Genomic DNA, 24,249 nt, shown 5'->3' on the forward strand with positions numbered 1-24,249 from the left:
GAACGACGCTCCCTTTTCTTGCCTCTGCCTTTCATGTACTCAGTCGTGATATCACCTCTCATTTGAATGGCACTCGCTAAGTCTTGATCCTGTCCTCTAGCCTAATTTTAATTTTTGACATTCCAAACTACCTCTTAATGATTCAGTCCTTAAGGGCAAGACTTGAGGAAGAGGCTGGAGTAGGAAGGTGAAATGGGGGCTGAGGGCTTTGCAGCAGCTCCCCTGGAGAGTGTTCTCCCCCTTCCACCTTGGGCACAGACCAGCGGGTGTGAAGAGATTATTGGGATGTTGCCACGTTCTCATCCTGGCACCCCCGAATAGACAAAGTGCAAGAATGAGCAGAGGGGATGCTCCTCGTTGCCACACACTTCGCTGGCAATCTGGAGTTATCAGGCCAACCTTCGCCCCCAAAAAGGGTGCCTAAGGGTCCAGTGCTCCCACCCAGCCTCCCCTTCCTCAACACCTCCTGGCCCCGCAACCCGCCCGTGTCCCAGCTCGCCTGGCAGAGGCGGAGCTCTGGGCTCTGAGGATGGTGTCCCGGACCTCAGGCAGGGCAGCTCCCCTCATTGTCTTCCCTTTGTTGTCCTCTTCCTTCTCTTTTCTCGTCTCTTCTGAACCTTACAAGAGCCTCGGGACTCCGTAATAGCCCACCATTGTGCTCAGATCCTAATGCACTGTCATTAGCACTGTTGTCTTTTTCTCCTCTTTTCTTCTCAGCACCAAGGGCCAATTTAAATCGCATTAAAATCCTAAATAGCTGGCTTAATTAATGGCTCTCGCGGCTCCAGCTGAGATAATCTCCAGCCGACTAAAACCACCGCCTTCCCCAAACCGGGCGGCGAGTTTCAGTACTCAGGATGTTTCGGGACAGGGAAGGGAACGGAGGGAGCTGAGCACAGAGCTCTGCCCGGGCCCCGAGAGCTTCTCTGGCTGCTCCCTTAGGAAAAGGTCCTGCTGGGAGCAAGACTTTGGGACAACTTTGGAGAAGGGACGTGAGGATGGGTGTCGGTTTGTTGGTAGTTGTTTTGTTGTTGTTGTTATTTTGTTTTGTTTTTCTTTCTGTTTTTTTTCCTTCTCTTTTGATCCGTAAAGGGATCGTTCCCGGCTGCTGCAGCCCGCGGTACGGCTCCCATCCGCGGTGGGGGTTGTGCAGTTCTTCAGTCTTGCTGGGATAGAGTTATTATATGGCTTTTTTTTTTGTCTTTTGCTCTACTGTGAGCTCGGGGCTGCTGTAATCTGCACAGCCCCGGTTTGTCCCTCTGTAACACACAGCACACAGAGCATCCTTCAAAGAACCCCGGTATCCTTCAGACTCAGGGCACAAGGTGTGGAGAAACACGCTCATAGACACGCACACTCACTCACATTCGAACTGCCGAAGTATCCCTCGCACACCCCCACAGAGAGCACAACCGTTCCCTCCCACACTGCTCTTTCCCTCCCCAACGTAGTACTCATGCATGGGACCCCACGGACAGAGCTTTAAAGCTCTATGAGACACATGCACCCCACAACACACAGCTTGCACCAGCTTTCCTCCTGCAGCAACATGAGGCACAGCACAGGCTCACACACCCTATCCAGTAATACACAGCTGTTTTCCCAAAGTGATGATAAGTTCCTATGGGTTGTGTATATGTAGGAAGAGTTAAGTAGATTTTTGTTCTATTGCCTTTAGATGCTTTATAGGCTATATCACTGCAGCTACACTTATAGAATCATAGACTTAGCATAGGCAGAAGACCGCCAAGATCATACAGTCCAACCATTCACCTACTACCAACATTTCCCTACTAAACCATGTCCCTCAGTATATGTAAACTTGTTAGAGTCCTGAGTGACTGAGACTTCAGATTATTTTGCATCTGATGCAGTATTCAAAGTTGACTTCCCATACAAATCACCCTCACTTATCTTGTTTTGCACCGTAATTCCTTGCTTCTCCCAAGGCTGTCAACATTTAAAACTCTTGATGCTCTTAGTAATCATGAAAGTTTTACGTGAATGAGAGGCTGGTCTTAAAAACTTCTGATCATCTCCCCAGTCCTACCGCTAGTTTATATAAATATATAGTATACAGATATATACATATATATAATATACGTGTATATATGCATATATAATATGCTCAGTGCATGCAGGCATGTGTGTGTTCCCTTAGCAGGAACTTTGTAGTGAGGGGTATTATCTCAGAGCTGCTTGTGCTGTTCTACATGCTGCAAAGTTCATAAGCATAAATGAAACAAAGAAATAGACAAAAACAAATAACTGATGGGGGGGAAGGGAAGTCTACTATGTTTTGACACTATGACTTGCGTCAATGAGTTTAGAACTTTGAGCATTTAACTCCTGAGTTTAATGACTGGATCATTTGAGGATGATTTGGATAACGTTTGCAATTGCTTATAGGCCTTTTGGGAGATGAACACTGGATTAAATAATGCTGAGAAACCCCTACATGGTTAACTGCATGGTTAGGTATGCTGCTTGCTAGGGTGAAAAAAGAAGAAGGCGGAAGTAAGATAGGTTTCTGTGTCTTCACTTTGTTACATGCTGTAAACCTGCTAGAATTTCAGAACTGAAATATAGTATAAGCTGCAGACTCCCATGAACAGCACCTGTAGATATAAATAATAAAGTAATAAAAAGCATAGTGCATTATTAATATTTTATGTAAGACTAATCATTAGGCACTTATGCGTGCTTATGCTTAATAACATACAGAAACATATGCACAAATTTAACCTGAAAAACAAAATAAACAGTACTTCTGTGCTGTTGTCATTAGTAAATTATGGTGTTTCCTCCTATAACTGCATGATATTCATGAATGAGTATCTTGGGATGGGGAACCACCACCTCCTGAATAAATACGTGTCATGTGGCATCTGTTACAATTAACAGATAAGATATAATGTAGCAGAATGCCATCATGTATCTATAAAAATACAGAGACGACTGAAAAATGTTTGTACCCGACGCGCAAAAAATTGTTCAGTAACATCAGCATCAGTCTCTCATTTGTAATAGAAAATGATAAAGCAAACAAGAATGTGGATTTGTCAGTGGGAAGCTGCACAGATACTTGACTCTGAGGGCATCAAGGAGGCTTACCTCTCAGCTGATGCCCAAGCGAATAACTGAATCAGAATGAATCTTCTCATTCTAGCAACCCTATTGTCCTGTTCATCTATAACCAAAACGGACCAAGCTTCTTTATTTTGCTTGAGTTAGCAGGATTTTCATTATGTCAATGAGATTAGTCTATGCAGCTCTTGGGTTAAAGCACGTCTCTATAGTTCTCATTGCTGTCATCTCCATAACTCTTCGTCAGCGTGTGATGGCACTTTGCACCAACTTGCTCAACTCGATGGGGATACAGGAATTAGGAAGGAAAACACTTTTCCAAATGCTTGCTGTGATTATCTTTCTCTGTATAACTTAGCCTATCTTTTTTTTCATTATAGATGTAGGAAATAAAGCAAAAGTGAGTGCACATTTCATAAAACCAGCCACCTATAAAAAAGAGAGAAAGCTGATAAAAATTAGTGTAATCTTTCCTCCTTCCTTTCTCTCGAAACATTTGAAATTAATTTAGATTCACTGTAATCAAGGAGATTCAGTATAAAGCAGAACTGGGCCTGGGGTCTTTCTGCGTTTGTTGTTTGCAGCACAAAGGGTTACTTTTCCATCCTTTTCCTTTCAAAACAACTATATTGGTTGTAATCATCAAGAAGGTGACAGATCAGAGGGTAAAATTCTGTCTTGAAGAGGAAGTAATTGAATACAGTTGAATGAAGCCCTGAAGATGGTGGAGTGTGCCTAAAATTTTCCCTTCCTTCTTTTTATTTCCCAACTCTATCAGTTGTAATATAACAGATATCATGTCTTCATCTAAATCTTGTCTTGCTAGTGCCTTTAGACCTCTGTGTCTGTAACAGCACAGCTACCACCATCTCCAGCTGTATCTAGTGCAGTATCTTATGGCAACAGATGATGTGTGACCAACATTCACTCTGAGGATGTAATCACTGATGGAATAAACCGTTGCCCTGTAAAGATTCTTACCATTCAAAGGCTCATCTCACATGACATCCATAGCAGGAAATTGTTGTGTGACTGACTAGAGAATTGTATTGGCTCTAGGGCTCCTTCTCCTTACTTCGTATCAGGATCATTTGTGTGGGCAAAATCAGGAAGCAATGGACAGTTTTTCTTTCTTTATGTACATGGCTGGCACATTTGTTTGCCTAGAGTATGTGTTGGGTTGCTTTTCTGATGAATTGATAACTTCCTATGTATCTTAGCACCAAAAGATAGTCTGTAAAGACCTCTGAAGAAACGAAAATCTGCTAAGAGGAGCATGGATCTCTAGGTTTGACCTGATATCTTCCTGAAATATATGATTTACATTTAGTTTTTGTGGACATTTGTTTCTTCAGCTAGTGTTAGCAGCCCAGATCTCCAACACCATGTTGTCACAAGGCTGTTCAAGTGATTGAGCATGGACTGAACTGTCCAACAGCTCTCACAGCATCACTGTGTTGATGGGAAAGAAAAGTTTGCTGTTGTCAGTGATGTTCAATGCAACATAAACATACCTCGTCCTCCCCTCACTGAGCTGTATTTGCTCACAATATCATTCGTCCATTCTAACAGAGTATGAAGGAAGGAAGAGGCTAAATGGTGTTTGTTTGAAAGGTACAGCCCTTCATAAACTCACAGAATGATAGAATGGCCTGGGCTGAAAAGGACCACAGTGATCATCTAGTTTCAACCCCTCTGCTATTTGCAGGCTCTCCAACCACTAGACAGGTTGCCCAGAGCCACATCCAGCCTGGCCTTGAATGGCGTCCAGAGACAGGGCATCTGCAAGCTGCTTGGGCAACCTGTTCCAGTGTTTCATCTTTTACTGTGGTTGCACCTAGCCCTTCTTAGCATCTTTGCTCACAGTTGCTCCTTCTTCTGTTTACCATCTGATGTAAAGACCAGGACCTGATCTGTCTCCTCTTCATGGTGCTTTCTATGGGAGGAGAGCCTTGCCTTTAAAACTGTGCACCGTTTGCAATCAAGACATAGCTTTGTCTGGAAAGCACCAAGCCGCTCTCTGTTGTCGTGTCAATGAATAATTAATATACTGAAATAATTATATGCAACAGATTTCACCTCCTTGTAATTTACAACTTGTTCTCTGTGTTTCTGGAAAGCAAATTGCTTAGACTTGTTTTCTCTTACTTTTAACCCATACTTGACTTACCTGGAATTGCTTTGTTTAAGACCATACCACACAGTCAAAATACTCTCAAACACCACAAGCTGTAAACAACCTTCTACTAAATAGTAATTAGATGTGTTCCAGTAAATTCTGGTTCTGGTAGGAGCAGCCGCAGGGTAACATATTTTTGGATTAAAGGAACAATTATTTATCTGGCATAAATGGTGCACATACTGACTTAACCTGGCAAGGAGATAAAGTTAATATCGCACTGATTCCATTACAGTCTTCCTCATTATAAAATTTGCAATTTTATTGAAGTAAATAAATATGTAACCATTGCTACTGTTTTCTTGACACATACATGTAAATGTGTATGTATATATTTGTGTATCACTGTGGCAAGAAATACCAAACAAACAAATCTACTCAGTGTTAACACTCCACACAAATGTACCTGGCAGACTAGAAGTTTGAAAGTGTTGATGGAAAATATTGTCAGGTTTCTGTGCAACCTTGCCTCAAACAAGGGGAATAAATAGGAAAAATCTATCAGGCATGTGGTACCAGATTTCTGCATTTGAGCATCTGAACTCATAAATTGCAACTTTCAGCTTTGCAAAACTGTGCCCAAGCGCCCTTGATGCTTGTATGTTTTTGCTGATGCACAATTTATCTGCACATTCTGTCTGAGAATATCTATCCTGTGGTATAATTGGAAAAGTCATAAAATAACCTACTGTACTGAGTCAGGATCTCACCCATCTGGGATTTATACCAAGAGATGTTCTTTTCTGGTTCTGCTGTCAGCACAAATGTTTAAATATACCGTCAAGATCTGAAATTTTTGGAGAGAAATTCTGTTTTCTTTATGCAAGCAAGCAATAGCCTGCTTTTAACGAATTCAGTCCTTGTGTTACACTCCTCTGACTCTACTTAAGCTAGAACTGATATAATCACCTTGTTTTTAAGAAGATTTACATGTGAAAAAAGGAGAAAAAGTGTTAGATCTGGTCTAAAGTGAGTGATTCCTCTTCTCTTCTCTTCTCTTCTCTTCTCTTCTCTTCTCTTCTCTTCTCTTCTCTTCTCTTCTCTTCTCTTCTCTTCTCTTCTCTTCTCTTCTCTTCTCTTCTCTTCTCTTCTCTTCTCTTCTCTTCTCTTCTCTTCTCTTCTCTTCTCTTCTCTTCTCTTCTCTTCTCTTCTCTTCTCTTCTCTTCTCTTCTCTTCTCTTCTCTTCTCTTCTCTTCTCTTCTCTTCTCTTCTCTTCTCTTCTCTTCTCTTCTCTTCTCTTCCCTTCTCTTCCCTTCCCTTCCCTTCCCTTCCCTTCCCTTCCCTTCCCTTCCCTTCCCTTCCCTTCCCTTCCCTTCCCTTCCCTTCCCTTCCCTTCCCTTCCCTTCCCTTCCCTTCCCTTCCCTTCCCTTCCCTTCCCTTCCCTTCCCTTCCCTTCCCTTCCCTTCCCTTCCCTTCCCTTCCCTTCCCTTCCCTTCCCTTCCCTTCCCTTCCCTTCCCTTCCCTTCCCTTCCCTTCCCTTCCCTTCCCTTCCCTTCCCTTCCCTTCCCTTCCCTTCCCTTCCCTTCCTTTCCCTTCTTCTCTCTTCTGTTTTAAAAATTCAGAGAATGAACTGATTATTTAAGCCTAACCAAGTGAGTTCTTACAGTGCTAAGAGTTTAAGGTGTTCACAGAAAAGAAATATATACATATATATAATGGTATTTTAAACAACACAGTGATCTTCCTATAAGATGAACGATGAGCACACTTTCATTCTGTCCTAAGAAGGCCTTTTTATATCACTGTCCTTGCAGAAAACACCTGAACTCCTTCCAGTAGTGCAGTGAACAATATAATAATTTATATCACTGTCACATGCAGCTGATTCTGTTTTTTCATCTTTCCCACAGGGAAGTATTGTGCATGCAGTGGTAAGATTCATTCCTTCCACAGAATTTTTAGTCAGGATGGAGGAGGCAGGTCAAAGAAGATCATTTTGCACTTGGTGATAAGACATTTGCTAGTCCTTAAGATTTTTGCTCTATCCTCTTGGTTCAAATCCAGAAAAAGTTTATTTCTATCACTGTCTCATAAGCTTTGACTTAAAAGATCCATTTTACCCAAGGAGTTATTGATCACAGTCTTCACTGAAAGATTTGATGATCATTTAGCAGTTTTAGACCCAGACCAAGTAATTGCCATTTTCAAAAGGTAAACAATTTCAGAACTAATCTGAGATAAAGTGATAGAGCTCAATAGATTTCAATCATTAACGACATTTGAGGATTTGACCTGATTTTAGAAGGACTGTTCTGGCTTCAACTTACTGCAAGCCTGTAGTGCCTTTGCATCTCTGTGACCCTAAACACCTCTGTGAGAGTCAAAATGATCATTCCTCATTGGAACCAATGTTCTAATTTTTTAACCAATGCATTATTTATTTATTTTTTTAATCATGAGTGAAACTTGAATCTCGTTCAATCGTATGTTTTCACTGTACCTGACAAATGAGTCTTTCAATGACACTGTGAAATTTTTATCAAGCACGAAATGTGATGCAGTAGCCATAATGACCTATTCTGCACGTAAAACTTAAGAGATCCAATAGTTTGCTCTTCCTGAACTAAGTAATCATTCATCCTTCCCAAAGCAAATGATGTAATATTAAAAACAACAAGAACAACCACAACAACAACACACAATGTAATTGTTTTTCATGACTGAATCTGTCAAAATATGGAATTTGGAGATATCCTCATTCTAACAGTTCATTTGCACTACAGGTGGTACCTGTGTTGTTAACCCCACCGACCTGTTCTGCTCTGTACCTGGTCGCTTGTCTCTACTCAGCTCCACTTCAAAGTACAAAGTGACCATTGCAGAGGTGAAGAGACGCCTTTCACCGCCAGAATGCCTCAACGCTTCCCTCTTAGGAGGTATTTTGAGAAGGTAAGGTGAAGGCACGAATAACAATTACTAGGCATTGCTGTCTATGTAACATTATGTGATTTCACTTGCCTCAAGTAAGTTCTCTTAACCTGCTTGGATAGGTGGTTGCAGTTTGGGAAAGCAGAAGGAGACTGATAGAATTGAATACAATTTCTGAGGAAAATTTCAATGAAAATAAGAAAAAAACTAAGATTGAATTTATTTTCTTTACAGAAAGTTTACATTATCATTTTATCTTAACCTCTCAGTTCAGTTATCCATCAGGGATAGACAGGTATTGTTTGCTTTGTTATAAAATGGAATAAAAAAAAATTGTGTATGCAGAAAATCTCACCAGCATTACCAAGTGTAAAACAGCAACAACTATACCAAATAAATAAATAAATAAATAAAACAAAACAAAACCCCAAGACATGAAGGTGTAGAGATGCATCATTCTTCCATTAACTTCGTCTTGCCTTATCATATAATTGTCTTGGAAACTTAGAATGGCCTGGGATGAAAAGGATCGTATTTATCATCTTGTTTCAACCCCCCTGCTATGTGCAGGGTCACCAACCACCAGACCAGGCTGCCCAGAGCCACATCCAGCCTGGCCTTGAATGCCTCCAAGGATGGGGCATCCACAGCCTCCTTGGGCAACTTGTTCTAGTGCGTCACCACCCTCTGAATGAAAAACTTCTTCCTAATATCTAACCTAAACCTCCCCTTCAGCTTTTTGAGCATGGAGAGGAGTAAGTTAGCAGAAGGTGATGATTTCATTTTCTTTTTATTGTGAGATGCTGGAGGAGAAGCAAGTAATTAGGTACTGTTTTGCCTCTGACCCTCCACTGGCCAGGGTACACACTTGCAGAGAGTAGTAACAGAAAGGAAGAAAGTGGCACACTCTGCCTCACATTACAAGTGGAAAACAAGGAGGCAACTGTAATTCAGCCAGGCATGTGAGACTTGCAATGTCCCTGAGGCGTCAACTTAGATGGCATAAGCTACTTGAGTGCCCTTTGATCAAAACTAGCTGTAAAGTTATTGGCTATTTCATTGCTGTCACTGAAGGCCACACTGAACCTCGTACGCTCACTGAAAGTTATTTTATCCAGCCTGCGATATTCTAAGATACTTAGCAGTCTAATAGCTGTCTCAAGACATCTTGCAGAATAAGGACAAGGTTGCAAATATTTTTTTCATGGACATACACCCCACTGAACTGTCTTCATTGGCATTGAAATCCAAAATCTACATCTACAAAAATTTTCCTCTGTTATTTGCTTCACCCTGAAGATGCCATCAGCTAAGAGTCACAGAAATATTCACTTTAAATACTCACACTACGGACTTCATCAATAGCACTGCAAGCTATTGAGAACGCAAGGGCACGAGGTTGAGCATGGTGACTCAGTTCTCTCTTTCATTAAAATGCTAGAATTATCCCCATAAGTTTTTGACCCAGACCAAATATCATTCTTCCAAATCACCCTGGGGTATGATTGACAATTTTGCCAGGGGCTGCTCTGAGCTGGTGGTTTGGACACAGCAATTTTGTTTCACAGGGCAAAGAGTGTAATGTATGGATCTGAGCAGATCTTGCAGAACGGACTCAATCACTGCATAGCTGACAAGTACAGAGGTAGTGAAAACAAATATGTTTTATGATTTGTCCATGACCTGGCAGGGTTAGTCTTATGTTCTGTTAGTAATCACCATCATAGCATCTCCACAGCAAGCTGCACTCAGGTCACACTTTCTGACATACGTCCAAAATTGTGGCATGAAAACTGGGGAATTCCAAGTTTGGTTCCTTCCTCTCTGTCCAAAGAAACTTGATGCTAAATCTCAAAACATCTAGGCAGAAGCTCTTCATAGAATCATAGACTCACAGAATCATAGACCTATCTACTCATAGAATTACAGAATTATAGAATCATAGAATCATTAAGATTGGAAAAGACCTCTAAGTTCATCTAGTCTAGGCATCCACCAATATTGCCCTCTATACCATGTTCCTCTACTACCACATCTACACACTTCTTGAACACCTCTACCAACACCCCGGAGAGCTCATTCCAGTGCATTACCACTCTTTTGGAGAAGAATATTTTCCTAACATCCACGTTCCCTGGTGCAACTTGAGGACATTCCCCCTCATTCTATCTTAATAGAATGGATTATTCTAAGCTAGGGAGCCCTCAGTCTCATTTTGTGATAATTAAACATCTGTGGGTGAAAGTGAAGGTATGACTGTAGCGGTGATTATATTATCTAATGACCAGATCATTCATTTGGAATAAGGAAGAACTAGGTTCCAGTCTCTTCTCTATTCAATGTATAAGTATTTTAACATTAGTTATGCACTTCCAGATAGCTGCTAAAAGGCAGAGGTTCAAATTCCCTCAGGCTGAACAAGAAATTGAACCTAAGTCTGCTGCATAAGTGCATAAGCTTGAAATGCTTCAAATACTCAGGCAGTGCAGAAAAGCAGGTGTGGGATGCACCAGCAACCATTTTACGAGAACAAAGTGATGTAAGCATCTGGGATAGGGGTACAGTTAGCCAAAGATGACTGGGATTTTAGCCTTACATTTCATATTGTCTTATCCCTATTCTTAGTAAGTGCTGGCCTTCATACACAACGTTCTTAAGCACTCAGATCTCTGTATCAGTCATATGGGGATAGCTAAAGCTGGGTTCCACACTGACTTCAGCATTTGAGTAGCTGTCTAGCTTCCTTTTTCAGCCCAGTAGAAGAAAATAGCAAAGATTCCTTATCCCAAACTTCTGTTTACTATCACAAGTTGTTTTTTGTCCCTCTCAACTGTCTTGGGGCCCTGAGGTGGCTAGGTCAGGTGTAACTAACAACACTGTCAGTATTTGTATTCAATCTTTGCAATCCCAGGTGCAGCCCCCAAATCAGGGCCATGGGTCCCACTAGGCTGAAAGCTGTCTGAAGATCTGATGCCCCTGTGACAGGCATTAAAATACTCAACTTTCAAAAGACCAACCTGAAAAACTCACTCGGTGTGAGTAGGCAGTGAACAACGCAACTCTGACAGATTTCCCACCAATGTGATCAGAGATAATGATTACTCTACACATTTCCCAATAAGGTGTATGCAATTTATAGATGAAGAACAACACAGTAAATATGAGTTTCTCTCTCCTGACAGAGCAAAATCTAAGAATGGAGGACGTTGCCTGAGAGAAAAATTAGACAGACTGGGACTGAATTTACCTGCAGGAAGAAGAAAAGCAGCAAATGTCACACTCTTGACTTCCTTGGTAGAAGGTAGAGTTTATACTTCTGAAATATATTATAACAGTAATTTAAATGTTTTGTGTCATCCACTGTATCAAGTATCATAATCTGTATTCTGTACAAAGAGGAGAACTGACTTGCCCAAAGCCACAGACAGAACCAGAGGCATCATGGAAGTTTGCTCTGAGATGTCTTGGCTCCCAGCAATTTGTTTGGTCATGAAGTTTCCTCAGCATTGATCTGTGCTTTTTGTTCTGGGATCTGACTTACTAATCGATGATCCAAGTGCTTTTGTGAGAGAGATGAATGTCTTATATCAGCTCTCCACGTAGGTTTGTTTATCCTTCTTGTGAATTTCCTGGAGCTGATCCAAAGATGTGATATTTTTACTCTCCTAAGAAGCATATTATTCAGACAACCCTTTTCCTCACATACATAGATGAACAAAATCTTTTTTTTTTTTTTTTTTTTTTTTTTTTTCCCCAGATAAATTGTAGACAAACCCAGGAGATACTTTCTTGGCCTTTATTTGTTGTTTAAATACCATTCACCAAATACTGACGGTGTCTTCCAACATTCAGATGGGAGAGGCAGGTTCAAACCCCTCAGGCAAAGGGTGGAAATTCTACCTGAATCTCTTCTATTCCGGGTGAATCCACTAAGTACTCAGTTTGTTGTCTGGCTGCAAAGAGCAGCTCTGGGAATTTCAGATCCCTCTTCCTTGATGTTGAGAGCACTCAGCTCATCCTAAAGGTCAACACCTTCCAGGATTATAACCTGAAAAGTCCATACAGATCTAGGCAAGTAGAATGAGGTCTCAGCATGTATTACCACAGAATCACAGAACTACAGAAAGGCTGAGGCTGCAAGGGACCTCTGGTGATCTTCTAATTCAACCCTTCTGCTCAAAGCAGTGTCAACCTGGAGAGGCTGCTTAGGACTTCATGTAGTCAAGGTTTTGAATATCTCCTAGCATGGAGACCCCATAAGACAGAAAAAATGCTGAATCCACAACAAGGGAGATTTTTCTTTTTAGAATCTAAGAGAAGAAACCAAGATCTCCATGGGCCACTGAGCACGTAAAACTACAGAGAGGCTATTTGGAAATATAGATATGTCGATATCACACTTTTCTGTAATAAAAAGAAAGACCTAATTAAGCTGCAGTCTTACAAAAAATACCAATACAGGGGAGTAAGAGCCTTTCCTTAAAGTCCTTAATGAGTCTTGGGTCTTAGCAGGAAAGAATAAAGAGTTATGTGGCCAGTTACTCATTCATTAGAAGAAGTGGAGAGAGGAAATCGTTTTTCAGTTGCTGGCCTGGGATTGATGGTAATATACTTTTAAGTCACAGTTAATTTCCTTTTTTCACAGGGATGAAAAAAATTTGCCTCCCTGCCCATTTTTCATAGCCAGTTTCAAACCTATTCTTGAGTCTGTGCTATTGCTTCTGTTCTGCTGTTCTACTGTGATATTCTAAGTCCTAAAGATTTATACTGAGGAGACAGGGTTCACTTTGACGCTGTCCATCTTGCTTTGATATGCTAAGCATGAGTGTTATCAAGCAGAATTTTTGGGAAAGGTACTGCCATACACATTCTTGCTCCAACAGAAATCAATCTGATGTATTTCTGTATGAAATCTGCAGTATGGATGAATTCTATGTGGGATAAGATGTCCTCCCTTTGTACATGCAGATGTCACTTCCAAATTGCTATAACTTGTGTCTGGGTGAGGCAGAAATGGAAACACACAGGCTCACTACAGTTTTTAGAGGTCATGAAATAAACAGTATTGGCCTTTAGTGTGTGACGTTAATGCAGAAATTGACATCAGTTGTATTTAATCTCCAGATCTCAGGTGGACAGTGTGGACTTCTTGTATAGATACAGGACTCTGTCATTCTTCATTATGGTAGATGGTTTCAAGTTTCTCTTAACTGAAACTAATTAGGTCCTCATAGCCCTCACTGTATTGAGGCCATTAGTATCCATACAAGGTAAGCATGTACTTGACCTCTTGAGTAGCAAGTTCAGCTAAGAGGCAAAGCTAGTTGTATGCTTATTACGTATGTTGTCCAAAGACTTCTTGAAGGCCTCTGACAAGACGAGGACTTCTCTTTGTCTAAAATAAACTAAAATTACTGTGATATGTGGAGATCTGAGTTCATCGGAGAGATATTTATAGGCCGTGGTGGACATTCGAAGATCCAGACTTTATGAAAACTATTCTGTTCTCATTTTCCTTTTTAATATTCCTTTCCACAAATTTGCTTCCCTTTTGGATCAGGGTGACTTCTGGCTATTTAGTGTTGCTGCTGCTTTGATCAGGTTGCACCTTTATTGGCCTTGGCAAGGAATTCTGGTCCCAAAGTACAAATAGCTTAACAAACCAGTTCTGTTCTTTAAGTTGTGATCCAAATAGATCAGCACAATGGATGGAAAGGAAGACTGGGAGACTGAACACAGCATTGCAGCAGTGGTATTGGGTATAGCTTTGTGTAACCTGTATGTCAGGAATACCCTCTAGTGCCTAACTTAGATGAAGGGAAAGGCCATTTTTCCAACCAGATCTCAAGCAAACAGACAGACAAACAAACGTTAAAAATCCTACACTTTAGCCAGTGCAATAGAGGCTTCTCCATCAAGTACAAACATTGCCAAGGCTAAGCCTTACTGCTAGCTCAAAGGAGTCAAAAGTATCTCCAGTGAAAATAAAGAAGGATGTGAGAAGGTGGGAGATATCCCCATCTGCTTGGACAGGTCACTCGTAAGGCAGAGACAGCATAATTCTGATTGCAGATACAGGTGAAAGAAATACATTAATGGATTTAAAAACATCTGAATTTTATACAGAAGTCAGAAAAAATACTTATAAAAAATCTGGAATTCTTTTCATGACAAATCTAATTGAAGCAGTGCATTCACTAGACACAGAACTGACTGCATTCATCATCTGATAACCAAAACTCTTGAGAAAATTAGGACAACATTTACTTTTTTCACCATACCAGCGGCTGCCACACTTCTCCTCCATCAGCCTTTGTTTTAATATCCTTCCACTTGTAATTCCTCCCTTCTCTTCTTCCAAATAGAGAAAAAAATCTGTTCATTCCACCTCCTGCTTGTCCCTCCTCCCCCTTGAGTAGCATCCCTGCTATCTGGAGGAGGTGAAGCTGAAGAGAGAGCAGGAGGTTCAGATGCCAAGTGTCCCTCTCCTGGGACACTTCTTCTTGCCTTCACTCTGCATAGGAGTATCTCTCAGTCTTGCCAGACCCAGGAGAGGCTCCCGCTGCTCCTTGCACCTGCCCACAGAAGCCTGTCAAGGTACGCAGGCTGGTCCCTCCACTGAGGCTTTCCAGAGCTGTCTCTGCCAATTCATCTTCAGTAACCGTCCTTTTCATCATGCAAAACTCTCTGGTCAATTGTCAAACTACATAGGAAAGTCAGCACTGCCTATATCCACAAAGCTGTGGGCTGGATTTAAATAGAAAAAGCCACTGATCCTTATCACCCATTCTTTGTCTCTGTGGGAGGAAAGAGGTTGAGATACTGCACAGAGAAATTTGATTTTATGTTGAAACAAAGCATTTAGTTGTAATTTCCAGGAATTCTAGGGGTTCTCCTTCCTGACAAAAGTTATAACAAAGCAGAGTAAAGCAAATAATTATAGAATCATAGAATGGCCTGGGTTGAAAAAGACCACAATGATCATCTAGTTTCAACCCCCCTGCTATGTGCAGGGTCACCAACCACCAGACCAGGCTGCCCAGAACCACATCCAGCCTGGCCCTGAATACCTCCAGGGATGCCTCCAAATCTAAGGTGAAAGCAGAGAATTCGTTCTGTTCACATTTCCAATATTTCCTCTTTCTCCCCTATAGATAATATTTATCAAAATCTTGATATAGAAATGAAAAGAATACATTCCATTACATTTTGTACAAACTCCTTTCCCCAGACTTTTTTGTGCTGCGCATCAATGCAAGAGACTTCTATTTACTGAGATTGAACATGCACATTTATGTATCAAATTGCATCATAACCCGCTTCTAAATACACTGTTCAAGCTCAAAAAGATGTATTGGTTCAACTATGAAGTATGATAAATCATTTTCAGTACAGTGTTTTCCGGTCCAGATTTATAGTTTTATCTAGAATTTTACGTTGTAATTTAGAATGCTGGTTCCATATGTCGCATGGAAGAATGTGCCTATATGCATCATCAAATAATGTTATAATTTACATTCATAATCTACATCAGCTTTCCCCTTCCAGTAGAAAAAGATATTTACAAATCTTTACAATATTTGCAGACTTATTTTGTTTACACAATGCCACAGCTGCTTTTACAGCCTAATTCTTTTTCCTACCTCTGTGCACAGCTGATGCGTAAATCCTCTGCAGTTTCTTTTTCGCTCTTGATTGTTTCTCTATCAGCAGTCCATCATAATCAGAATCTCAGCTACCAACAGAATGGGCAAATGCTATAATTTTATATAATTTTCTAACATTATCCAATCACTTTTGTATTTTTGGCTCTAGTAAATAACATGCACCATCTCTGAAAGGATTCATTTTAATGGCAGTTCAAGTTTTCTTCTCCTTCTTTTTTGATGTTATGTGAAAACATTCGAATTTCAGTTGGTTTATTGCTGAACGTGTTAAATAAATGCTGACATTTTATCACATAAAATATGGTTTTCTAGAAGAAAGCAGGCTTTTTCTTTCCAATGGCTTTGCTGACTACATTCTATGTTTCATTAGTTGAGCCTGACTTGTATCAAAATAGAGCTGTCTGGAGAATGGCAATTCCACCTGATGACAGCTTCAAAGGGTTTGATTTTTGACTTCTTTCTACACTGACATGAAAACAAACCTGTCAAGTGATTTAATGGAGTTTTGCTGAAAAGCAAAACCCGATTTTGCACTTAATTGTGCTTCTGGAGTTGATTCACTCCTTAAACATTTATTTAAGGGACAGAAACAGAGTAATAAAATAGGAATTCTGAAGCTTAGTTTAGAAGTTAAAGCTGAAATTGTTGCCCTTTCTCATTCATGGTGAACTAAAGGATAGATGTTTTAGAAACAAGTCAGGTTGTATTATATGCCAGTTCATTCTGACTTACCGTTAAAATCCATCTTATCTTCACTGAAAACTGTTATACTTCATAAATGTTTCCAGAATCTATAAGCCAGGTAGAAACCTTTTGTCTTTCCAACCCAGAGCTGGTTTCTAACTTTTCAGAGATACTGAAAGTCTATAACTACAAGTATAATGTTCAGCTTTTGCATATAAAACTACTTATATCCGAGAAAGTAGTTGTTGACTGATGTCAGCGAACAAGTTACCTGGGAGTTTTGCATGTATTGGTATCTGAGTCCAATTAGGTGAAATATACATATAATCAAGTATTTCCTTGTGAAAACAGCATTTATATTTTTCTGATAAAGTTCTTGTAAAATTTCCAATGATAGAATGGAACAATATAAACTTTGAGAAGGTGGAGAATTTGTGATCACTGCCTGTGGTCCATTACGCCTTGTGCTGCCTGCAACACAAAACCACTTCTCCCATCAAACTTTCCATCTTGCTCTACTTTGCCTGGTCTGTACAGAGCAAACCTAGTCTTGCTGAGGAGAGGACCTGTCTCCTCTCATCATCTCTAGTGGGGTATCTTCTCATTTCCCATTATAGTCAGTGGGGAGAAATAAGCATTTTGTGGTGATTAACTAATGAACTAAAATAAGTTAATAATTAAATATTGAATTAAGTTGCTTGGAAAAGTTGTGGAATCTCCATGGTTGGAAATATTTAAGCCTAATCAGGAAAAGGCCCTGAATAACCTTATCTAAAGCCCTGCTTTCAACAGGAGATCTCCAGAATTGCCATCTAAACTTGTCTTTTCAATAAATTATATGACTCATTTGCCTTCTACTTTAATACAGGATATGTTCTTCAAGTGCTAGTTTCTACATATTGACTGTAGAGTTCTAGCTCAGGTACCAATATTCACTTTTAGTCACTGTGGTATTCTCAGAAGTTGTTGCAGGTCTTGCATTCCTCCTAATTGTCCACCTGAGGCACCAGCATTATCTCCAAAGAGCCAGGGTCCAATGTCACCATTCATGGTGACACGCAAGTACACACCCCTGAAAATAAACAAATGGATCATAGAAACCTCCTTATAACAAAGTTTTCTGGAGCACATCCCTGTTCGTCATTTATACAGATGTGCTTCAACACACATTTCTGGTAGCTGACCTGTTTCTACATTCTACTTTGAGACAAGAGCAAGCGTGATCTCAAAGTACCTATTTCCCACCAGGGAGAAAGACTAACTTAGGCACAGATGTTCACATGTCATTCAGCTGTGTTTGATCAGCTAAATCTCACACCAGGGTTGTCAGAGTCCCAGCATGCAGATCACGGAGCGTTGGGTAAATCATAAAGTCTATTTTTGGGTTCTCTGACTTAGTAGAGAGGGACAGATGCTTCCAGAGGCATTTGGCACCCAGCTTAGAGTTGAGTGTCCAGTCTTCATAGCTGCCATAGGTTGAAATCAGAATTGTAGAATCACAGAATTCAATGCCTGCCTCAGTCACAGACTTCTCATAAAGCCTAGTCAAGGTGTTTACACCTATTTCTCCACCGATCAAAACTCAGTTGTGATCTTCATTGTCTCCACCTTTTATTTTTTCAGGTCAATTTTGATTGCAAATTTTTCCAGAAACGGGCTTGTTTCTTGTGTTGTACTTCATTGTGGGGTATATGTACTGTGCTTGCTGATTTAACTCCAAGAAAACATGCTGAAATGGATATTATTCCCACAGATCTACCTTGGGGTAGAAGTCTATTGAAGGCTACCCTTTGTTCAGAGGTAGAAAAATGAAGCATGGAGGTTGAATCCTGGCTCTTCAGAAAGTTTTGTTCTCACTTCTCACCAATTTTCACACCTTAAATTTTGATGAGTTTACAAAACTTTCATAGCTACCTGCTGTTCTATAGACAAGGGAGGTAGTCAAACCCAAGACTCTTGACTAGTATTTTCTCAAGACAGGAGCATCCTTCTGGCCATCACTGTCTGATGATTAAGCACAAGCAGTTGAAATGGACAGAAATCAGTAACAGAGATTGGAAATGGGTGTCTCTAAAGTTCCTTGATATTTATTTATTTATAATAATGGTTGAAATTGTGTGAGGAAGCTAAAATCCTACAAACGGACTGACCTGTTTTGTTTACCCACAGGGGAAGCGTTACATTTGGCCAGAGATTTCGGCTACACCTGTGAAACAGAATTCCCTGCCAAGGCAGTAGGAGAGCACATTGCCAGACAGCACATGGAACAGAAAGAGCAGACAGCAAGGAAAAAGATGATCCTAGCAACAAAGTAAGAAGCGGAGGGGGTGGGGGTGGGAATAATGTCAAATCTGTCTGTTGTGTTTCCATTTTGAATCTGGGGGCTGGAGGAATCATAGAATCATAGAATCATAGAATTACCCAGGTTGGAAAAGACCTTGAAGATCATCAAGTCCAACCTCAGCCTAACCAGTAGCCTATCTCTTAAAAAACAACCACAAAACAATACTACAACAACAAACCTCTGCTAAATCATATCCCTGAGTACCACATCCAAACGGCTCTTGAACACATCCAGGGATGGCGATTCAACCACCTCTTTGGGGAGCCCATTCCAGTCCCTAACCATGTGTATCCCATTCCAGTACCTAACCACCCTTTCTGTAAAGAAGTTCTTCCTAATATCCAACCTGAACTTGCCCTGGCGCAACTTGAGGCCATTTCGCCTCGTCCTGTCACTTGTCACTAGTGAGAAGAGACCTGCCCCACTCTCACTGTAAGAACCTTTCAGGTACTGGAAGACGGCAATAAGGTCTCCCCTCAGCCTCCTCTTCCTCAGACTAAACAGCCCCAGCTTCCTTAGTCTCTCCTCATAGGGCTGATTCTCCAAGCCCTTAACAAGCCTTAACGAGGAGGGAGGAGTGGGAATAAAGATCTGATTGTGGTGACTGCCATCACAACTGCTCAGTGCCAGAAAAGGAGAGCAAGCTTCAGCAGAGGTGCTGTAAGAGGAACCTTGTTTACCATGAGAAGGTTTTAGTGGCTGCACTCTCCTTGCCTGCAGTTAGGGAGATGTACATCTACCTGTATAAAAACGAGGTGTTTGGGAACACAGAGAGAATGTTATCACATGATAAGAGATGTAGGATAGAGACTGACTTTGCCTCCTGTTTGCACAACAGCAAATACAAGGATGTGTGAGCAGGAGATCTAAGCTTCTGCTGAACTACTAGTTTCTGTTAGACAACTAATGTTAATCTGCTGAGGGAGTGTTGATTTGCAGAGGGGAAGATCCTCTCTGGTTGTAAAATTTCAAGGATTTCCCTAAAGTCAAAGGAACTGGAACAATGTATACCAGCAGGGGAGCTTTGCTAAAACCATTAAAGACACACAGAGACACCAGGCTTTACTCTAAACATGCCACTCACCTCCCTGGAGCAGTAACATGATGTGAGGATAACATTTCATCTAGGTTAATTAGCCTTGAGGAAGGAGGAATTAGGCTTTGTGAGCCATGGGAAAATGGAATAAATAGTCTGCATGGCATAAGTTAAACCTACACTAGTTGTGTGGTATACTTGAATGGGGTGGACTTGAGTATGGTCATACTCCTCCTGGGTTTGTTGCAGAAGCCAGGACACTGTTAATCTCTTTTCCAGTATAGGAATGATCCAGGCTGAGATATATCCAACACAGAGGAATTGACCTGCATTAGGGGTGAGAGATGACCAGCCACAGGACTGTCCCTTGCATCTCAATGTTCCTATGCTTGGTCTGCCTATGGGGAACAGAATGTATGGCTATTGTGACCCTCTAGTGTCCAGAGCTCTTCACCCTGAAAGTGAAACGAGGTGACATGCGTTGAAACCTCTCAGGCCTGTGAATGACACAACTGGAGATTTTGGTCCTCAAAGCAGAGCACCATGTGATATGGGGAAATTGCGGAGACCTCTTTAATCATGTTCCTAAGCGGGTTAAAAGGAATAATAAAAGAGGAATATCATCTTACTCTTACATACATTTTTTAGGGCCCGGAGGCTTTCAGAGACATGAAAATAGCTAGAGAGAAATAGTTTCTCTTTGCAAGCTTTGTATCTCCACTGATACATAGCTCATCAACAACCCGTACCCTGTAACTTTGCAAGAGCTGAACATACTACTGTTCACTATTAAACAAGAGTTAAGAATGTAAGTTGTCCTAGCTCAAGGCTTTGCCCAACCTATAAAGTATCATTCAACTCATTTTCTCTCTCCTGGTATCATTCAACTCATTTTCTCTCTTTCTCTCCTATCTATCTAGAGAGATATCATTTTGCTTCAGATTGCAATAATCGGAGGATGACTGTCATGTCCTTCCTCCACTGAGGGACATATAATACTCTGACTACTCTTTTTTATCAGTCCATATCTACTCTCCCATCCTCCTTTACTCTTGAGGTAGGGAGTCATGGACATGCATTAGTCCAGACCTCTCTGAACTTTATGCTTGTAGGCTTATTCTGCACTAGTAAAGAACAAAAGGTCTTTTTTTTTTTTCCCCCCCATCTTTTAATCAGCACGAGCAAATTGATCAGTGCTCTGTCGGCAATCTAAGGCCAGGACAGAACCTGAGGTAGTCACAGCACTTGCAAATAGGGCCCGATGGGTCAATGTGTGAGCTACTACTGCCCTCTCCTGTCTGGAAGGGGAACAACGCTGCACAGACCAGCCCTAGATAGTACAGGACACGCAAGTCCATGACTTCCTGTTACTAGCTTGGTATTTCCCAACCATACTTCTATGTATCACATAGCAGGTAGTCTTGTTATTTGACAGAAGTGAATATTATTCAACCTACGTACATAAGATCTAGGTTTATAATATAATTAAATTCATAGTCACTCTGCCTCGTGCTTATCAGTGAAGACACTAGAAAATGGAGTCAATTGTTCTTCCCTTACCAAGAATGAAAATTAAATTACAAGGTGGTAAAATCGTTTGAAATAAATTTTGTCTATTGAAATAAATTGAGTCCACTTCCTGTGTGTGTTGCCACTGTCCTGGTTGGGACTGAGCCATAAAAGCATTTCTTTAGCAGAACTGGAGAGATCTTCCACATTTTAAAGGAAAAACAAGGGGAAATAACAAAATTATTTCTGCAGTTCCTGGAGTATAGGTGGAATTCTGTGCTGGATTCAGACATCCAACTTTGATGATTCAGGTTAGCTTGCCCAAACATTGGTACCTACAATTGTTTGAGATGAACTGGTTATCCAGATTAGTTACCAGCAGCTGCTCCAAAAAGTTCATAAGCATCTTTTCATTACTGTGTTACATTTGCTGTTTCTTACAGATGTCTTACATACTACATATCCAAATGTGTACACCTATATAGAGCCCTTGGTAATAACTACAGTGTAGACTCCATTGTCCGGTAGAAGCTCCATGTGTTATCAAGGGCATCTATATCTTGCAATCATGCAGTCCATCCATCCTGAGCAGATGCAGTTCTTCCATGTACAAAACTGTGATCCATGTACTAAGAAAGACTACAGGTTGCTTCTTTGGATTCCAATAGCCCTCTGTAACCCAGACAGGGCAATAAGTCAGATGTAGCTCAGTTCACCAGCCCACTTATTTCTACCTGGCTATATTGATAGTAGCACAATGAATGAGACCAGGAACATGGTCTTCTATGGAGCAGACCATTTTTGGTGACCTGTCCTGCTACAGAACAAGCACTTTAATGGCTCTGTCCATTGTGCTAAACTACTTCACCTTCTAAAACTACCTCTCAAAAATGATTCCTCACATTTGCTCACCAGGATCTGCTTAGGACAGTACTAGTTGATGTAACAATGTAGTGCTATGGCCTATTCTAACAATCTGATGGTCTAGACAGTGAAAACTCAGAGTCCTAGCTGACAATTATCGTGGGAAGAAGAGATGGACTCTGTAGCCAGTATGCAGCACAGAACACAAGTGACAGCAAAGGCAGAATGAAGCATGCTTTGGCTAGGAACTGAAAGGATAAGCTTGTTAGGGACAGAAACATGGATTAGATGAGCTCTTGGTCTGACCCAGTACAGATATTTTTTACTTTTTCCTGATCACATACCAGAACACCCAATTGTCTATCACAAATCATTAGTTGCCTCCCTTGCAGAAGTGTCCAGGATTCTCTCTACCTTGTTTATTCTTCTCTCTATTTATTTATTTTTTTAGCTGAGAATCTTGACACAGCTAATCTCTAATCATCTTTCTTTCTTTATGCAAAGTTACAGTCCATCATGGTACGCAACTGTCATCCCTTCTCCCTGCCACTAACCCAGGTAATGTTATTTTGGTAGTGGAGGCATTGAGAATCCACTTTAAGTAGAAATCTCCTTGCAAAACTAGGTTACTGCCTTTTAAAGGTTTTCATGTATAATAAAAAACTTTTCTTCTTTTCTTTCAATCTGCAACACTCAGTAAAGACTTTTGACATGTGAAGATGGAAGGGAACTTAATTGCACACTCGGTTCTGACACTTCTCTTTGTCGAAATATAAGAACTTGTAAGATGAACTTTTTCAACAGGTAGAAAGTAGAGGTTGGAGGAAGGAGAGAGGAGCGGTGTTGACAGGGCCAACTGGGGATAGCAGATTGTTTAGAAGCCAAAATGACTGACTGTTTTCAGTTGTTGAAAGGAACTGTTTTTCCTCTAAGGATCTGATTCATTAAAACTGTATGCCACATTTACATACATTTCTGCTGAATGCATCTCTTTGTCTGAAAGGCTAAGATGATGCTCTCTTTTCAAGCAGTGTCTAAGTCCATGCTGATGACAAGCGTTTAGAGAAATCAGGATTGGATGAAGTCCAGTGTCACAGTGGGAAATAGCTTTCTGCTTTCCCTCTCCTCATAGGATATAGCTGTGCTTTGTCTGTGTCCAAATTGGTTGAACAGTGATATAAGGAAGTGTAAAAACAAGTTAGCAGAGTTTCCTTGCTTGTAACAGAGCCAAGGAGAGACAAGTTACAGATCAAAAAGTTGAGACTGCCTAATTTTTGTTATGTCCCTGGCCCAAAGAACAACCACTACAAGGTCATGATGAAGAGTTTGAATTCTTCTTGTAGGGTCAGATATGCAAAGCAAATATATACTAGCAGAAATCATACCATAGAGGTCCTCTTTAGTACTAGGAACTGGGCCCAGACACAAAGTAAACAATGCACATCCTGTGGCATCAAGTTGAGATTTAATAATATATTATTAAAATGTTAAACTGCTTCCTTGATTTTTGCAATATCTTCCATGTGTGTTGTGGGAGACAGTTTACACCAGCATCCATTTTCAGGAAACAGTTTTGATGCAGTCACAGTGTTTAGGAGGCTAGGAGAGCAAAAACAAATGGATCTTATCACATAATGCCAATGGGTCAGAGGGTGTGAGTACAATCCCTGGCACCATTTAGTTTACTAGTTTATGTATAATCAACGTGATCAGTACTCGACCAAACCAGATGACTATTAAGCTGGTATTAGGCAACATAGCTGAGTGTCCTGATTTTCTGGAGGGCATTGTACCCCTCATGAATTCACGTTAAGTGCCTGTATTCCTGATACACTTAATGGAAAAGGGGCCAATTAAAGAAGTCTTGAGACAGTTGGTCATCTCTCCTTTTTTAGTTTACTGAACTGTGTCATAAAGCAGCTGAAAGGAAGTGATTTCCTGCTACCCAGGGTCCAGATAGCATTCTTCTGAGGGCACGCATCAAATTGAGTTGGATCAAACTCCTTTCTTC

The 24,249-nt window shown here is 40.7% G+C and overlaps 1 protein-coding gene across 1 annotated transcript in view; it reads left to right on the forward strand.

Moving 5' to 3' along the window:
- The window catches only part of TFAP2D (transcription factor AP-2 delta), a 46,473-nt gene that overhangs the window by 5,086 nt on the left and 17,138 nt on the right, over positions 1-24,249 (forward strand). Inside the window, exons 3-5 of the mRNA XM_072330934.1 lie at positions 7,990-8,155; positions 11,317-11,435; positions 18,655-18,796. Of these exons, the coding sequence (XP_072187035.1) occupies positions 7,990-8,155; positions 11,317-11,435; positions 18,655-18,796 (427 nt within the window). The remainder of the gene's footprint in view (positions 1-7,989; positions 8,156-11,316; positions 11,436-18,654; positions 18,797-24,249) is intronic.

Source organism: Excalfactoria chinensis, chromosome 3, assembly GCF_039878825.1.
Source record: "Excalfactoria chinensis isolate bCotChi1 chromosome 3, bCotChi1.hap2, whole genome shotgun sequence".
Classification (NCBI taxonomy): Eukaryota; Metazoa; Chordata; class Aves; order Galliformes; family Phasianidae; genus Excalfactoria; species Excalfactoria chinensis.